The sequence below is a fragment of the Musca autumnalis genome, unplaced genomic scaffold (assembly GCF_047663935.1).
Source record: "Musca autumnalis isolate F117 unplaced genomic scaffold, ASM4766393v1 scaffold_3, whole genome shotgun sequence".
NCBI classification, from domain to species: domain Eukaryota; kingdom Metazoa; phylum Arthropoda; class Insecta; order Diptera; family Muscidae; genus Musca; species Musca autumnalis.
The window spans coordinates 214222453-214241680 of NW_027411866.1; the positions used below are offsets into that span (position 1 = coordinate 214222453).

The following is a 19228-nucleotide window of genomic DNA, read 5'->3' on the forward strand; positions in this document are numbered from 1 at the left end:
GGGCGGAGAAGTTGAGGGGGGTTAAGTTGAGGGGGGTTAAGTTGAGGGGGGGCAAGTTGAGGGCGGGGAAGTTGAGGGGGGGCAAGTTGAGGTGGGGCAAGTTGACGGCGTGGAAGTTGAGGGGGGTTAAGTTGAGGGGGGGCAAGTTGAGGGCGGGGAAGTTGAGGGGGGGCAAGTTGAGGGCGGGGAAGTTGAGGGGGGTTAAGTTGAGGGCGGGGAAGTTGAGGGGGGTTAAGTTGAGGGCGGGGAAGTTGAGGGGGGTTAAGTTGAGTGGGGGCAAGTTGCCCCCCCCTCAATTTCCCCCCCACCCCTCAAGTTCCCCTCCCTCAACTTCCCCGCCCTCAACTTGCCCCCCCCTCTACTTGCCTTCCTCAACTTAACCCCCCTCAACTTCCCCGCCCTCAACTTAACCCCCCTCAACTTGCCCCCCCTCAACTTCCCCGCCCTCAACTTCACCGCCCTCAACTTAACCCCCCTCAACTTCCCCGCCCTCAACTTAACCCCCCTCAACTTCCACGCCGTCAACTTGCCCCCCCCACCCATAAATTTCCCACCAGCATTACACAAAAAATTTTTCCAAAAATATATCAATTCATTTTTACTCGATTTTACTCTTCGAGTGAACTCGTACTCTATTCCGTGTATTTTCACTTCCACTCTTATTTTTAAACCCCGAGTACTCGCGAGTGCTCTCAAATAAAACAAAAGAGTGGAGAGTAAACTTCTTTTAAAACTCGCACTCTTCGAGTACTCCCACTCGCTGGTACTTTTCACTCGCGAGTAAAAACGAGCAAATCGGACTTTTTACTCCCACTCTTCGAGTACTCCCACTCGCGAGTACTTTTCACTCGCGAGTAAAAACGAGCAAATCGGAGCTCTGTTTATGACAGATTTAAAACAAATCCACTCAATAGGAGGATTTATTTTTGTATGGGAAATATGGTAGATTTTGACCGGATTTAGCAAATAAAACCTGATAGTGTGCTAAATCCGGCTAATGTAGTCATATCTAAATAGGCTATTAGCAAATTTAGGTTGGTGATACGCGGAAGAGTTTTAGGCGGTATCGCCTGCGACAAATTAATTGCCCAGGAGAATCGCGATTTATTCTTGGGCGATAGAAAATGTTTGCAGGGATTTTCATCAGTCTTGAAAAACTCACACACACATTCTCAAATTTTCGAAAATTTATACATACTTTTACAAATGCTGTCGGACAGACATGCACAAGTTCCAAAATTGTTTGCTGGGGTAATAAGGTTCTCAATATTCTTGTTTTACACAAAAAACAAATGCGTTTTATTTATTTTGGGATAGTTTGCAATGGCTGCATCCCAGCTGTGGTGCATCCTAGCTGCGCGTTCTCTTGTTCTATACACTTGTACTGATTAAACTGAATCCACGGATGCAAACTTTTTGCTCTGCGCTAAGTCCCGGTCCACACTGGAGCAATGACATAATTTCCTATAATTTTTTATTGAAATTGCTCTAGTGTGGACAGGGACTACGATTAAATTACTGATTTCTCCATAGAAAATTTTGCGAACGAATGACGATTTTTCTATGTTGTTTAATAGTACGTTTACATTTACGAAATCCACTCTTTCAATTCCATTGATTAAATGTCAAACGAAATCCAAAGGATTTTAGATGAGTTTTCATTTGACGTATGCGCAAAGGAATTTACAGCTGAAATCGAGAGGATTTCGTAAATGTAAACCAAGCTTAAGGTAAAATACTTTCTGAACGACGAATAAATATGTATGTCCCATCCAAGGCATATCGACCAGGTAGTGGTATCGACATATGTATAATTATAAATTCGATGGGATGCTCGGTGCATCCAACAGAGCTAATCTGTATATGAATTAATAAGATGAAGCAGTCGGTCTGCTTTAGTTGAGTGGATGTGAGGCACTGATTTATTCAAAATATTTACAACTTACTTGCTACTTTACAAAATATTTCTTAACCTCGGCCATGCTAGAACAAACCAGGGACTGGATTCTTTTTCTATGAAAAATTTAAATGAAAAATATTTCCTTTACAGTTTTTTTCATTTGACAGTTTTTTTCCTTTATAAAAGTTTTCATTTCAGATTTTCATAAAACAGAATTGAGCCCCAGGTAAAGTAAATACTACAACAAATACAACTCAACAACAACCACATAGAAATTTGTTTTTGTACATGTAAACAAAATAAAGAAATGTCTATAAATTATTGGAATTTAAAAAACTAATAATTTTTCACATTTGATTGAATATTTTGACAAACTATCTTTTTTCTGTTTTGTTTGGCTTTCAGGTCAGAAAATGAAAAACAAAAGATTTTTTTATTTTTAATTTTTATTTATTTTTCCAATATTTCGATCATCGTCGATGATCATCATCAGGGATTTCTTTAATTTCAAGTGAAAAACAAGTAACATTTAGTTATAACAATTTATAAACAAAAATATGTAAGAATTAATTACATTTTGTATTTCTCTGGTTTTACTAAATGCCACTAGACACAACTTGATCACAACTGATTTTCGACTAACCAAAGTTCTTATGTTTCTCAATAATGTTTCGATATATTTGAGCACAGTGCTCTGTGTCTATCATGTAGTTCATTTGGTTTTGCACATTCGTTTCTTGGGTTAGAATATCAAAATTCTTGAAGTTTGGTGTGTGCCCAGTTTGTGCACAATGTGCTGTAAGGGCCGCCTTCTGTTCCAAAGGCTTATTTTTGGATTTTTGATCTGATTTGTGACCACTTAATCTTGTTTTTAGCTTATTTTTCGTTGTGCCAACGTACACTTTTTGGCACGTGCTTGACGAGTCACCATTGCACTTTATTTTGTAGACAACATGGGATTTATCTTCAACAGGTGTTTTTGATTTTGTTTTTTGAAAAACATGAATGACAACTTGTTAGATTTTCAATTTGAATGTTTCCATATCATTCCACTAAATGCATCATTTCTCGCAGAAAGTAGAATTCTTGCAAAAATGTTTGGGGTTGCTGGTAATTCATTGAAAAAGGAGAAGCTGTTTCAATCGTATGCTTTTGAAAACAAAAAGGCACATGTTCATTAGGGCTTTATTTTTTTCAAATTTAACAAAATACCACACATATCTACAAATATTGTACCGGCTCTATAAGCGGTGTTTTAGTGTGCGGCATGTCGTTCGGACCTGGAGGATGTTACATGTCAATGATATGAAGGAGTCTTTATGGGAAATAGTTTTTTCCTAATGAATAAATTTGTTCTTCAAAAAAATATATATCCCTAATATACCCCGAACATAGAAATAAATATATAAAATGTCGTATGGAATTTGACACTAACACTACAGCCCAGTTCAGTCAGCGGGTTATTGGTGCTACCTTTTCTTGTTCTACCATGAGTAATTTTATGAAATTGATGTTGTGGGGAACTCGATCTGAGAACTCCTAGTTTCATGCACGAATACAAAACAACTAACATTTCGGAAGGCGCAATCGAAATCGCAACTTTTTTGTATTTCTTTATTTTTTTAATTAATTCTTAGAATTTTAGACATTCCTTTATGTATGTATTTGAAAAAAAAAACTGCGAAACCTTTTTTAGGTATCAACAAATTGGCTTGCTTATAGGGATCTATAAGCGAGTGCTTCTAAAATGAATCGAACGGTATGCATTTTTCATTGCATCGGAGGATTCCAGCAAAAAATTTTGGATGTTGTGCAATTGGAGTTATGATTTCACAGCATCTTTCGATGAACTCCAACAGAGTTATGAAAAATGCACTCTGTTCGATACATTTTATAAGCAGTTGCTGTAGAGATCCCTACAGAAAAAAACACTTGGTTGATCCCTACCCATTTCTTTAAAAGATAAACGAGAGTGTATATATTTCGAAGAATTTGTTATAAAATAAAGAAATAACAACTTAAGTTGCGAACATTTTTGCTGTAATTCAAGAGACGGACATTTTTAATGGAGTGGAGTCCATGTCGAAAGCTGAACTAGTGATGGGAAGGCAACATAAAAAGGAAGGAGGAAGTAAGCTCAAATGTGATTGAATTTAATGGAAACTTTTTTTAATTTGTGTTTATATAATAAAGTTCTTTGTGTTCTTGTTTTACACACAAAAATAAATGCATTTTATTTATTTTGGGATATTTCGCAATGGCTTGCATTTTAATTGTATCTTTAGACTGATTAAAAATGCAATCCGATGGCCCAATTATAAAGGTCCTCTCTCAAAAACATCTGATTTTGATTTGAACTGTCAAAATTCATTTTTGTCGTTTTAATTCGCCGAGTAAACGAACACACCTACAACTGAAATAATCGAGAACAACATATTTTGTTGTTGCCTGATGACTGACAAAAGTGAACGGCCACACTGGCAAGCAACCGATTATTTGAGCAAAACTGACAGTGAAAACTGATCGTGTGTACCCCACTTTAGACCAAAATCGAAAAATCGATTATTACCGGCAAATAAACATAAATTAACTAAATTAACAAAGCAGGGCTATGCGTTTAACCCTTCGTTGGACACCGATATTGTTTGTCACATTCGTAACACATGAGTCTGGCCAGACCCATGTAATAAATATAAAATTTTTAGTAAACTTAATTAATATTTTCGTATAAAAAGTTGTAGAATATGTTTTAAGGATCCTAATCTTACATATATAATCGTTATTTGTCAAAAAAACATACCGAAAAACACTAAATTTAATTAATTTTATCAAGGTAGTAAAAACGGACATATGCCTATGGAGTAAAAATTCTTACTTTTCTTGTCTCTATGCTCGAAAATCCTATTTATATATAACTTCAATGCACTATATTTTATTTTGGGGTATTACTCTGAATGAATAGGGTCTATTTTATAACTTTACAGCTTATTGCAGTGCTATAACGATAATATCAATAGGTAAATGAGGGCATATGTCCTAAGGACTTTCTTCTAATTCATATGGAGAATCCTATATTTGAACCATTCCACTCCACAAAAAGAGCATAAAGGCTTTGTAATGGGTTTTATTTGTCCAGTTATGTGTAAAATTGTCTAAAATAAATGCGTAACCCTATTTCCAAGGGATTTTTTTAGGTTGTGGTACGTACACTGATTTCAAACCCATCTCCTACTTTTGCGACCTTTTTACGTGCAATTTTGAAGACATGGTAGGGTGAAATGCGACAAATTTCATAAAATGGTATTCATTCTGTCAAATAATGTAGAAAAAACAATTTTAAGAAAAATTTTGGAAATTTTTCAATAAAAAATAGGTGGGGTCTGGCCAGACTCATGTGTTACGAATGTGATATGTATGTAAAAAAATCCTTGTAGCTCCTTTTCTGGTGATCCTTTTGACTTCATGTTTCTTTCGTTGCAAAGGTAAGAAAATTTCATGAAGCTACCTGAAATCTCAGGTCCATAGCTTTATTTTAACCCAGTTTAAAATGCAAAATAAAATGAAAAAGGCCTGGCTAGACTCAGGTGTCCAACGGAGGGTTAAAATATATATACATAAAGGCCCCCACTCATTTATCAGTCTGTGCCGTCAGTCCGATGAACCCTTTCTGTATGTGTGACTGACAAGTGTGTAGCACCAACCATCAGTCAAGTCTAAAAATCTTGAATTTCTCCTCCACAAATGAATAATTTCTACGTTTTTTGTGTTCCTACACGAACATTATTTTCTGTTTTTCAAAATTGTTTATTGACAATTTGAAAATAAACACAATTCACCCAGACTGATGGGGGTTCATTTTGAAATCAAAACTATTTTGATTTTTATCAGTCTTGGAAAACTCACACATACATTCTCAAAATTTCAAAAATTTACACATACTACCATAAATGCTGGCAGTCAGACTGACTAATGAGTGGGGGCCTTAAAAAATAAAGTCGAGCACTCATATATCAGTCTGTTCGACAGCATTTGTAATAGTATGTGTAAATTTTCGAAAATTTGAGAATGTATGTGTGAGTTTTTCAAGACTGAAGAAAATCCAAATAGTTTTGATTTCAAAATGAACCCCCCTCACCCAATGATTACACATGCAAGTAACTTACAGACAGTTGTGTATACATATTATAGTCGAAACTTCAATTTTTTCGAACTGACACTTGCATGTGTAGACGTTCGGAAAAAAATTGAAGTTACTTTCAAAGCACTTACATTGATTACTGACAAGAAAATTTTGTCGGCAGTGAGGTTGTTAGTTGGTGTGGCAATGAATATGTGTGAGTGTATTTGTGTTTTTCGAACTGCCACTTGCATGTGTAAACGGGGGGTCAGTCTCGGTGAATTATGTTTAGTCCCAATTTACATTGGGCGAGTTTACTTGCGGCAATTGTCATTTTGTAGGAGAGAGAGGTGAGGCATATGGTAACCCTTTGCCTCTCAGCACCCTCTCTCACCTACAAACTGACAATTGCCGCAAGTAAACTCGCCTAATGTAAATTGGGACTTATTTTCAAATTGTCAAAACACAATTTTCAAAAACAAATAATAATTGCTCTGTTCCAGAACCTGCAAGAAGCTACTATTTTTTACTACGATAAAATTTTTTCCTTTATGTTATCGAAAAAATAGTAAAAATTAGTAGATTCTTGCAGTTCTGGAACATACCAAATGTTTGTGGAGGAACAAAAAACAAGTTCAAATTAATTAATTTTGGAGGAAAATTTGAAGATTTTGAGGATTGACTGAAGGCTCGGCTACACTTGGCATTTCATTTGGCATTCCAGTGCAAAAATTTAAGGAGGAAAGAACAAAATACAAAATGGTAAGTTTGTTTGAAAATTATTTTATTTATTCAAAAGCCAAATAATTTTTAATTTAATTTTTTTTTTCAAGGCAAAGCATTATAGACGCCAGCGCCAAGGACGTGGACGCGGAGCAAAGAAAATGGTTATTATTATAACCAATAAAGACGGCTCCGTGACCACCACCACCACGACAACCACAACCAACGCCACCAGAAATTCCAATTTCCGAGGAAGAGGTTCCAATTTCCGAGGAAGAGGACGACGGTATGAAAGAGGACGACGGTATGGAAATGGAAGACGCCAAAGAGGAGAAAGAGGCCCCATCCAAAACAATAATAAAGACGTTGCCTCTTCCTCGAAGCAGGTGGGTGGTTCAGAAATACCTTGTTGCTCCAAGGACGTGCCTGTCAACGCCAACGACGTGGAGGACGCGGAGCAAAGAAAATGGTTATTATTATAACTAAAGAAGACGGCTCCGTGACCACCACCACGACAACCACAACCAACGCCACCAGAAATTCCAATTTCCGAGGAAGAGGTTCCAATTTCCGAGGAAGAGGACGACGGTATGAAAGAGGACGACGGTATGGAAATGGAAGACGCCAAAGAGGAGGAAGAGGCCCCGTCCAAAACAATAATAACGATGTTGCCTCTTTCTCAAAGCAGGTGGGTGGTTCAGAAATATCTTGTTACTCCAAGGACGTGCCTGTCAACAATGTGCCTCCAACCGTCAACAATATGCCTGCAACCGTCAACAATGTGCCTGCAACCGTCAACAGCCTGCAGTCAATGGCAATGATTCCGATCAGGAGGATGCAGACATAGACACGGAGGATAATGTGAAATTAAAGGAGCTACAATTTTATAATTTTTAAAATTGTCATATTTTATGTTTGTTTTAAGTTTGTCATAATTTTTCATGAATTAGAATAGTTGAATTTAATTCATTTTCAATAAAAATATTATTAATTATTATAATTAATTTGGATGGATTACAATTATTATTCTGGAAGAGGTTAATCAAAAATGTTGGTAAAAATTGGGCGCACGATAACTCTTGAAGGGAAGAACCGATTTGGTCCACACCTTACACATCCTATAGATCAGGTACCTCCCACACTTTAAGACCTGGGGCTGGATTTTTGTTCTATGAAAATTGGAAATGAAAAAGATTTCCTTTATAATTTTTTTCATTTGACACTTTTTTTCCTTTATAAAAGTTTTCATTTCACAGTTGAGCCCCTGCTCTCGAATCACTTTGATTTTTGTTGAAATGACTTACATTCGCTACCAATCCATACTTCTTCACAAAAAGGCCCGAAAATTGTGGAGAGCTCGAACCGAATACTGCGATACTGTAACATTTCTTCGAATGTTAGATAAATTCGAAGGTGGAAGGAGTGGACCTAAAATGGTACTCTAAATATTGTCGAAACTGAGTTAAAAAAGTCCTATCTATCGATATCCCCTCAAATTTTTGCGCTTTAATCCTATCCATACTGTTTTGAAAACCCCCCTAAATACGTAAGTTTTTTTTTTTGGAAAAAAAAGTATTTCAATCCACACAAGCTGAGGGTATATCTCTAATGTCGTTATTTACAGGAAAAAATATGGAAATTGTTGCATATATTTTGAAATTTGAGGAAAAAATGTAGTTTTTTGAGTTTATGCAAAGTAATCGTTGCCGTCCCTGCATAATTATTTTTTGAAAAAAAAAATTTCATTCTGACACATTCTGTCGTTGAGGAAAGAATTTTCAATTCCTTCAGAATTTTTCAAGTTCCTTCGTCCCGGTCCACACTAGAGTAAATTTCATTAAAAAATTTCATGAAATTAGGTGTTCTTAGGCCGAATTCCCCATTAAAGCCCCCATACACTATCAAATTTTGATGTCAACATTTGTAGTAATATGCGTAATTTTTTAAAAATTTGAGAATGTGTGTGTGAGTTTTATGGATTGAAGAAAATCAAAATAGTTTTGATTTTCAAAATGAAACCCAATCAATCCGATGAATATGGTTTATTTTGAAATTTTCCAAAAAGCAATTTTGAAAAACAGAGCATTGTGTTTGTGAAGAAATAAAAAAAATTAATTCTCTTTCGAGTTGAGCTATTAGACCTAATAGGTACATTGAAAAATTAGGAATCCACCGAAGTCTAATAGCTCAACTCGAAAGAGAATTAATTCAAATATCACTCTAAAAATGACCTTCGCCTTAATAAGGCAAAACAAACAAAAAAAAAAAATTAAGTTCATTCAGTTTTTGAGGAAAATTTGAAGTTTTCCGTTGCAGATTGAAGACTGATTGAATGCTTTGCCATACACTTATCAAGCTCACACGTACAGAAGAAGTTCATCGGCTTGGCAATCAAATTTGATAGTGTATGCCATGCTTTACAGCAATTTCATAATTTTACTGTACTATAGAATTCAATCTAGAGTCTCATAATTTCATGTTAAAATTTCAGTGAAATTATTCTAGTATGGCCCGGGAATTCAGGAAAAGTGAATTTATTTCAAGCGAATTTTTCAAGATTTCAAGAAGAGGATTCAAGATGCCAAAACTCCCAACCGGAAAGGTATGTTTGTCTGTTTTTTACAAAAATTATTACAAAGTCCACGCCTTTGGAAAAATATTATTCCTTGTAGACATACGTAGTCCCGGTCCACACTAGCGTGAATTTCATTAAAAAATTTCATGAAATTAGGTGTTCTTAAATCGAATTCCCCACTATAGCAATTTTATGATTTTACTCTACTATGGACGTCGATCTAGAGACGCATAATTTCATATCAAAATTTCAGTGAAATTACTGTAGTGTGGCCCGGGACGTACGATTCGTTCCACTCCTTCCGGTACCTTTCATACAGAATTCGTTAAATGGTTAAATGACCCTTTTATTTTCCTTTCCTTGACATTCAAAATTATTTTTTTATTTATTTAATTATTTATTTATTAATTATTTTTTTATTTATTTATGTATTTATTTATTTATTATTTTTTTATTTATCTATTAATGTATTTATTTGTTTATACATTTTTTACTTATTTATTTATTTTTTATTTTTTTACTTATTTTTTATTTTTTTTACTTATTTTTTATTTTTTATTTATTATTTTTTTATTTATTCGATATCAATACATAGAAAGCCCACAAGGCCGAGTTTATCATTTTTAACTCGGAAAGCGTTCCTTAACCCAAAAAAGTAGTAAAAATTGAACAACATTTATAGAGAGCATGCCAAAATGCATTTCTCTTTTACTACTTTCTGCTCGACAAATTTCGTGGTGTAAAACGTGGAAAATTTGTGAAACTACTGATTTGACATAGGAAAAGATGTACTCCAACGGCAAATGTACCGTACACTTGTAGTGATTCAACTACATCCGCGGATGAAAACGTTTTGTTGGGGTGTTTATATCAAATTGAATGTCAAAACGAAATGTCAAAAACGAAGCCAGACGAAGAATTCAAAAGTTCAACAATTTTCAACTTTGTGGCCTGAAGCCTCGCTTCGTTGGCGTCTGTCCTATTGAAAACAGTACAATTTCACTTTTTCGTTTTGAATCGAGGCGGAAAAAATAAGCAACAAAAATCCATTGTGTTCTCGTCTTAACTGCATCCGTGGATTGTCGATGGTCAGACTAGCAAGGTTTCTTGAAACCAATTTCGGTAAAGTTTCTTTTCAAGTTTCGTTAGTGTCCACACTCGTTAACGTGAAATTTAAGATTTTTGCGTGTCCTCTTTATTTTACCATTCGCGTTTGTTGTGTTTCTCATACCAATAAAAGCAAAAAAAGACATAAATAAACCAAAAAAAAAAACAACATAAAATAATTAACATTAATAATTAAATTAATATTAGTAGTTAAATTTTCACTATTTCATTAATTAAATGTTTTTATTAAATCTTTTTATGTTTGTTTTGTTGTTAACGTTTGCTTGAGAAAATAAAAATGAAAGAAAATGGAAGAAAAAATCTTGCAACGAATAACAAGAAGAGGCAACACAACAAACACAGAAAGTCCCAATTTACATTAGGCGAGTTTACTTGCGGCAATTGTCAGTTTGAAGGAGAGAGAGGTGAGGTATATGGTAACCCTTTGCCTCTCAACACCCTCTCTCACCCACAAACTGACAATTGCCGCAAGTAAACTCGCCTAATGTAAATTGGGACTAAACCATGTACATGGGTTTCACTACTTCATACCCCTCGCCTATAATCTGGACGTCGCCATGTTGAAATCGTGCTAGTCTGACCATCGACATTCAGGCTTTTGTTGGGATATAAACAAAACTTTTGTGTACAGTACACTGTATTTTACTTCCTATTTGAGCAACTGATAAACGCTATCAAATTAATCGCAATTCAGTACAATAAACAGACGCTTTTCATTTGAAAATACTGTAAGCAACATTGTGTAGCTGTCACTTTTGGTCGTTCATTCGCTCTCGGTGAAGAAAAATAATGCAATAAGAAGGAAAATAATTCAAATCAGAAAGGAACTGCTGTGCAATACCATCACAGAAAATATGAATACTTTGCGATTATTGGCCCATGCCTTGAGGGCAAACAATAGCGGCATCCAAATTGTACAGAAACCCTTGAATCACGAACAAATGTGCCATCTAAAACGTGCATTTCATCATCGTTCAACGGGAGCAGTATTTATACGTAACGACGCAACAAGAACAGCAACAACAACAACAATATTAACCGGCAATCAACGGCGGCACCACCATCAAATTCAGTGTGGTCTTTTGTTGCCATCACAACATCAGGTGTGGAATACCACCACACCACAATTTTGTTCCACAACAAGGCGGCTATTTACCACAAAACAATGTCCAGATCAAACCAACAAATCCGATACAAAATCAGCAGTAGCATCAACAGATGTCAATGATATCTTGTTTGGGGAGGCCTCGAAGTTGGGTTTATTTGCCAAATTCAAATTGATGTATAAGAAATATTGGTATGTCTTGATCCCTGTGCATGTTGTCACATCAGCAGGATGGCTGGGAGGTTTCTATTATCTATCACAAAGGTAAGTTGATGTAAATGTAAGATGTAAAGGCTTAGAAGAGATACATTTTTGTATTGGGGTCAAATTGTGTTACCCAACAAATGAAAGTGAAATTTTATTTTAGTTTCTATTATTTACTTTATAGAAAGAAAGAAAATCTTCACACATTTGGCCTATGTGACTTAATGCGCATTGGTACCGCCGCCATGGCATGTTATTGTCTTGTTGTTGTTTATCGAATGTCGTTGACCATAGATTGTCTTTTTGTTGTCAAAATTCATTCTCGAAAGTACCTTAAATGCATTTGTTTTGATCTATAAATATGTACGTACCCGAGCTATGAACTGAGAACAATAAATGAACATGATAGAAAGTGAAAACATAAACAAAGATATGAAAGAAGAGCAAAAAAATAAAAATTATTGTTCTGGTGGGGTAACATCGAATATACGATACACTACATTTAATAGTATCGATTTTCAAGTACAAGGTAATTGTGAGAGATTAGATGAAGGTAGAGGGTTCGTATAATTCTTAGTGTATAAATATTTCAGATTTTATATGATGTCTCTGTAAATTAACTAAAATGTCTTTTTCGCACAATAACCATCTAAAGGAATGACTCCCAAAATGTGATCGAGCAGTTCCAAGGTGGACTATGTTGATCCATTCCTTCATGTACCAAGCGGAGTAGGTGTTGAAACTCGTTGTGATCGTGACCACAACATTATACTGTTTAGGAAAGCCAATACTACATCCTGATATATATACCATGAAATGTCCCAATATTTAGGGATAGGACATTTCTTCACACACCCCTCGCACAAAAGTTTTTATTTGTGTTTGTTGACTTTATAACAACGTTATAATTCTATTCCCCATACTTCTGTCCACAATGGCTTCAATGATCCAAGTGATAATCTTAAAATTTAAAAGGATTATTATTTTTTTCTAAACTGGCTCATAAATGCCTAAAAATTTACGCTGACAATTTCCAAAACATATTTTGTCACCTACAAATTCTATTTATTTTTTACATCAGGAATCTGTTCATAGTATATTTGGGTACACCACTCTTGTTATTGGTTTTTGTAGAGTAATAGGATGAGAGTATTTAGCTGTCGCCCGACTGATTCTCTTTGGCTTGTTACATACATTATATATGGATTATAATCATGTTTAACTTTCCCTTCTCAGTGGCGTTGATGTTCCTGCTGTTTTGCAATATCTGCACTTGAGTGAGACCATCATTGAAAAGGTTCAAGGCTCAAGTTTGGGACACTGGGCTATTGCATATTTGTGCTATAAAGTTGCAACACCGCTACGTTATGCCATTACGCTTGGTAAGTCAGCATTAAACAAATTTCTCCTCGAATTCTCATTAAGCTTTCCAATTCCTTTGCAGGTGGTACCACTATCTCCATAAAATATCTGGTACAGGCTGGTTACATTAAACCAATGCCAACCAAAGCAGAAATTCTTCAAATGTATGAAGATAAAAAAGCTCAACGTGCTGCTGACAAGGCTCAACAACAAGAAGAAAAATCACAACGTGAACAAAAATGATTTCTAATGCAACACTGCAAATTAAAAGGCATTGATGAGAAAAATTGCTAAAAATTTGTGGTGTCTAAAAACAGATAAAAATGAGACTCTTAATACAAGGAACAGGAGAAATGTGTAAAGCGACTACGATAAGCATTACGACTAAAGCGAATAGTTTTGTTTTTTCTTTTGTACCCACCTATATTTAATGTTATTTTTAATGTAAATTCCCAAAAAAGGAATGTTAAGGCCTCGACACATAAGAAGCATGGCATTCTTGCTTAAGTCATATCTGGTAAATGACTAAAGACCAAGTTCGACCTAATAAAATAATTTCAGAATCACATTTGAATTAGGTCGAACTTGGTCTTTAGTCATTTACCAGATATGACTTAAGCAAGAATGACATGTTTCTTGTGTGTCGAGGCCTTTAGTTAACTTCTGATAACCCCATGGAACCTGCTGCCTGTCTTACATGTATGAGTAGATCAAGGAACGACTATTTGATTCTTTGGTTTCGATTTGTTTTGTTAAAGCAATGAAAAGTAATTTTTAAGGAAATTCTGTTGTACTCTTTTTTTTTGCTTCTAATTGTTCAAGTTTTCTTATCTGAACATTTCGTTAAAACGAGAACTCCCTACCAAACATAGAATTTATTATAAGCGTAGCTTTTATTTTTATATTGTTTAAAAGGCTTTCCTTTACAAAGGTAAATTCTATGCTTGAATGTTGTGTTGAGAAATCAATCTTGGAAAAAAAACCAAAATCGCTATTTAAACCTTGTTATTGTTTTATAAAGCACTGTAAAAACAGAAAAAATGAGTAACATAGTCTTTAATATGTTTTAAGTCAACTTTAAATTGGAATACAGATATATCATTAGAAATGATGTCCTTAACAATAATAAAATGAAAAAGAAATAATATTAAATATTATTATCTTAAACGTTATTTGAACGTGTCTATTTATATTAATCAACAATGTCACAGGAACGAATTCCGATCGAGAGTGGAATTAATTCCTTATTTAGCTTCTTCAGTAGTGCGATTCTTTAACTCATTTTTTGATTTACCGACAAAAATCGGTAAAATTAAAACGCAAAATTATGAATGAAAAGTTCAAATAAAAGTTGACAACACTCTTGCTATCGGTAGTATTTTACAACTGCTTTTTTTCATGGCTAACTTTCCGAAAAACATCGGTAATTTCGGAACGAAACCACTTTTGATTTTGCAAGCGGAATTGTATTTTTTGAAAACTTGCCCTTAAGTCCGAAAGGCTGGCCATTTATATGAATGAAATAAATAATAAATAGGGTGACGTATGGGATGGAAGATACCAAGGAACGGTCCTGACCGGTTTTAACATGACAAAGTCCTGGATTTATCTTGGTCCCTCTTTCATCTCAAATGGACACTGACCTCCCCGTGGTGTCACCTGGGGAACTGCCTTTAACACCCGTTAAAGGTAGTGAGCTAACATGTGCCGCGCGTTCACCCATAAGAACGTTAAAAACTTGGGTTTGGACGTCGGGTTAGTAATCCTCCCCTAGAAAAAACAGCCTACTATGAAAAAACGAAAGAAAAGAAAAACAAACCTCTCTAAAGTTGACGAACCCCGCAAACGTTTTAAGGACCACGATCTGCGAATCTGCACCTGGAATGTTCGCACTCTTTATAGAGAAGGTGCAGTCTTCGCATTGGCAGACGTACTTGAGAAGTACAAGGCCGATATTACTGCCATACAGGAAATACGATGGAACGGGAAAGGCGTCACAACAACACCTAAAGGTGACGCCCTGTATAATAGCTGCCATGACGTAAAGCATGAGTTTGGTTGCGGATTCGTATTAAGTCGGAGACTAAAACATCTGGTATCCAGCTTCACCCCAGTGAATGAAAGACTTGCTGCAATTCCAATAAAAGCTAAATTCTTTAACATCAGCTTTATTTGCGCTCATGCTCCCACTGAAGAAAAGGACGAACAGACCAAAGATATATTTTACGAGCGCTTAGAAGAAACATATGACCGTTGCCCTGCCCATGACATTAAAATCATTCTAGGCGATTTTAATGCCAAAATTAGAAAGAAGAATATCTTTGGCCCAACAGTCGGGAAATTCAGTTTCACAGTGAAACATCTGAAAATGGTATGAGGCTGATAGACTTTGCAGCTGCAAAAAAACATGGTAGTTAGCAGTACCAGATTTAATCATCTCGATATTCATAAGGGCACCTGGCTGTCTCCAGATCAAAGAACAAGTAATCAAATTGATCATGTTGTGATAGATGGAAGACATTCATCGAGCGTGTTGGATGTACGATCGTTCCGAGGCGCAAACATTGATTCGGACCAATACCTTGTTGCAGCAAAGGTACGTACCCGTCTAAACGCTGCAAATAAATCACGAACAGACACAACGCGGAAGTTGGACATCAATAGGCTGCCACAGCATATTCCACTCAACTAGCCCAATTGCTTAATGAGTGCACTCCTTGTCCCGATAACATAACAACACAATGGAAAAATATTGCCCACTCCATGCAAACAGCCGCAAAATCCATACTTGGATTCCAGAGACCTCCACAAAGGAATTCATGGTATGACCGGCATATAGAGCTACTTTACAATCAGTAGCAACGCGTAGCGCACGAGAGAGATATCGGGAGAAAAGTAGAGAAGAGAAACGTCTTTTCCGCAAGAAAAAGAGAGAAATGGAAAAGCGGGAGTGGGAAAAAATCGAGATGTACAGGAGCCAGAATGAAGTCCGAAAATTCTACCAAAGAGTGAAACATCAAACAGATGGCTTTGGTACAGGCACATCCTTCTGTAGAGACCAGCAAGCTAATTTGGTAACAGATACAGATAGCGTGCTCAGGATATGGAAGGAACATTTTTCCCATCTGCTGGTATCCAATAGTAGCGAAGACGATGATACCACAGATCCAATCCCAGAAGATGGTATAGAATGTATACAACCCGGCCTAGATGAGGTAAAAACAGCAATCAACCGGCTGAAGAATAATAAAGCAGCAGGAGCCGATGGCTTACCAGACGAGCTGTTTAAAACCGGAGGCGACGCGCTGATAAGTTGCATGCATCAGCTACTTAGCTCCATCTAGCAGGAAGAACGCATACCCGACGATTGGAACCTGAGCATCCTGCGTCCCGTCCACAAGAAAGGAGATAAGACTGTATGCTCCAACTATAGGGGCATAAATCTTCTCCCTATCGCCTACAAGATAGTGTCAGGGATATTGTGCGAACGACTAAAGCCTATGGTCAACGAGATAATTGGGTCATACCAATGCGGCTTTAGGCCTGGCAAGTCCACCATTGACCAGATATTTACCCTGCGGCAAATCCTGGAGAAGACCCATTAGATGCAGATCGACACCTACCACCTTTTTGTCGATTATAAAGCAGCCTTCGACAGCCCGCTACGTTCAAAGGTATTCCAAGCCATGTCTGAATTTGGTATCCCCCCAAAGCTCATCCGGCGGCTTTGTAAGATGACTTTAACTGATACTAGGTCATCAGTTAAAATTGGAAAGAACCTCTCCGAACAGTTCAGTACCAAAACAGGTTTCAGACAAGGAGACAGCCTTTCGTGTGACCTATTCAACATTTTGCTCGAAAAGGTAATACAAAAGAAATTACACAATTTACACCAATAGCCACATGTTACTTGCTTATGCTGATGATATAGACATCATGGGACGATCAGTAAAAAAAGTAACCGATACATTTATGAAGGTCGAAGGAGAATCTGCTAAAGTGGGTCTAGCTGTAAACGGCGAGAGGACCAAGATGATGGTGTCGACGCGCAAAGCGTCCATAGAGCTCGGACCAACTGTGAAAGTTGGTACCTAAAATTTTGAGGTAGTTAAAGACTTCGTCTACCTCGGCACTGCCATAAACACAACAAACAACATTAGTTGTGAAATAAGAAGAAGAATTGTATTGTATGCTACTATGGTTTAAATAAGCAATTTAAAAACAAAGCCACATTTCGTCAAACAAAAATAACGCTCTACAAAATGCTGATACTAACCGTGCAATGTATGGCTCCGAATCATGGGTACTTGCGCAAGCAGATAGAGCAGTGCTTAATGTGTTTGAGAGAAAAATTCTTCGAAAGCTCTACGGTCCGATTTGCGTTGACTGTGAATATCGACGTCGTATGAACCACGAGCTATATCAGCTATACAAAGACATGAATATAGTTAAACGTATCGAGATGCAACGATTGCGTTGGCTAGGCCATCCTAAAAAGGCGTATGAATACATGCCACATGGCGGTGCACGCAGAATCGGCAGGCCTAAGCTTCTATGGAGCAAACAAGTGGATGAAGAAATGGAAAGGCGCGGTATTCCAAAAAGTCAAGCGAAAAACAGAGAGGAATGGAGATCTTTTCTTAGTTCGGTCTATGGAACAGATGTTTTGTAATGGGCCAGTTAAGTAAGTCCTATACATACATTTTCTTTATCATAAGAAAATAATAATTTAAAGTTTTTTTTTATGAATTATGTTTTGGATTGAATATAGGTTAGGTTGTTGTTGTTGTTGTTGTAACAGTGTTTTTGTTATGTTTATTTGTTCGTTCCTCTGTTCAATCTGGCTCTGGGTCTATCTCCAGTTCAAGAAAAGTGGCTGCTTCGATGGGATGTAGCCATAGATCCACTGGAGTTAGATGGGTAGGTTTGGCGGGGCAGTTAAAAAGGTGTTGTGTGTCGTGCGGGCCCATGCCGCATACTGGGCAGATGTCTTGCACGGTGCGATCGATTTCCGCCCAATAAGAATTTAGGCGACTGCAATATCCCGAGCGTAGTTGGGCCAAAACTACTCTAGTTTGTCGTGGCAGCTGACGCTCCTCAGCTGCGATAGATGGAGGATGTACTCCAAGTACTTTATTCACACTATAATTGCTTAAGGCCTTGGCAACTGCGTCCGTGTGAATGCTTGATATGCTTGTTGATCTAGGGGCTCTCTCCTATATTGTTGGACCTCCGTCTCTAGAGCATGGATATCCTTCCTGATCTGCCTGAATGTGTCAGGCCTACCCACAAGATGGTGATTGGGATGGCTCACACGGTAACATCCAAGCTGGTACTGCAACGAAAGCTCATTGTTTTGCTTCACTGAAAGAAATGTAGCCTCCTCATGTAGATGGTCCACTGAAGATTTGAGGATGCACCCTGTTGCTGTTCTCAGGGCGGCATTCTGGCAAGTTTGAATCTTTTTCCAATTCATATCACATAAATTCGGGGACCAGACTGGAGCCGCATAGCTTACCACAGACCGACCTATCGCGTAATATGTGGTCAGCAAGGTTTCTTTATCTGCACCCCAAGTGCTGCCGGCTAGGGACTTGAGGACCTTGTTCCTACTTTTTAGCTTGTCGCAGATAGCTGTGGACGACGTGAATGTAGTGTCGAATGTGACCCCTAACATTTTAGGGCAGTTTGTGGTCGGAATTCTGCTACCATTGACCACGACATTCAACTCACGTCCAAACTGCGCTGTCCATATGGTGAACAGAGTGGCTGTAGATTTTGTGGCGGAAATCTGCATATTCCTCGAATGGAAAAAGGTGGTAAGATCGGTTAAATAGTTGTTCAGTCTTTCACAGATGTCATCAGGATAGGTACCTGACGCCAGGATCGTGCAATCATCCGCATACGTTACGATCTCGATGCCGTCTGGAGGGGGCGGAATACAGGAGAGGTAGAGGTTAAACAGTTCCGGAGATATCACCCCACCTTGGGGAACTCCTTGTTTCACTCTACGGGGCTTGGACTTCTTGTTCCTAAATTCTACGTACGACTGGCGTGCACACATATAATTGACTATCCAACGTTTCAAGCTTGGCCGGAGGGTTGTCCTCAAAC

At 37.1% G+C, this 19228-nt stretch overlaps 1 protein-coding gene across 1 annotated transcript; it reads left to right on the forward strand.

Moving 5' to 3' along the window:
- The first annotated feature begins 11166 nt into the window (after positions 1-11166).
- On the forward strand, positions 11167-14286 carry LOC141397088 (protein FAM210A-like). Its single transcript, XM_073973003.1, has 3 exons — positions 11167-11812; positions 12989-13134; positions 13197-14286. The coding sequence occupies exons 1-3, from the start codon at positions 11298-11300 to the stop codon at positions 13355-13357; spliced, it is 822 nt and encodes a 273-aa protein (XP_073829104.1). The 5' UTR covers positions 11167-11297; the 3' UTR covers positions 13358-14286.
- The last annotated feature ends 4942 nt before the right edge of the window (positions 14287-19228 follow it).

Coding starts and splice junctions, on each gene's coding strand:
- LOC141397088 (XM_073973003.1), top strand. CDS start 11,298: ATGAATACTTTGCGATTATTGGCCCATGCCTTGAGGGCAAACAATAGC. Junction 11,813..12,988: donor TTCTATTATCTATCACAAAG/GTAAGTTGATGT, acceptor TTCCCTTCTCAG/TGGCGTTGATGTTCCTGCTG. Junction 13,135..13,196: donor ACGTTATGCCATTACGCTTG/GTAAGTCAGCAT, acceptor ATTCCTTTGCAG/GTGGTACCACTATCTCCATA.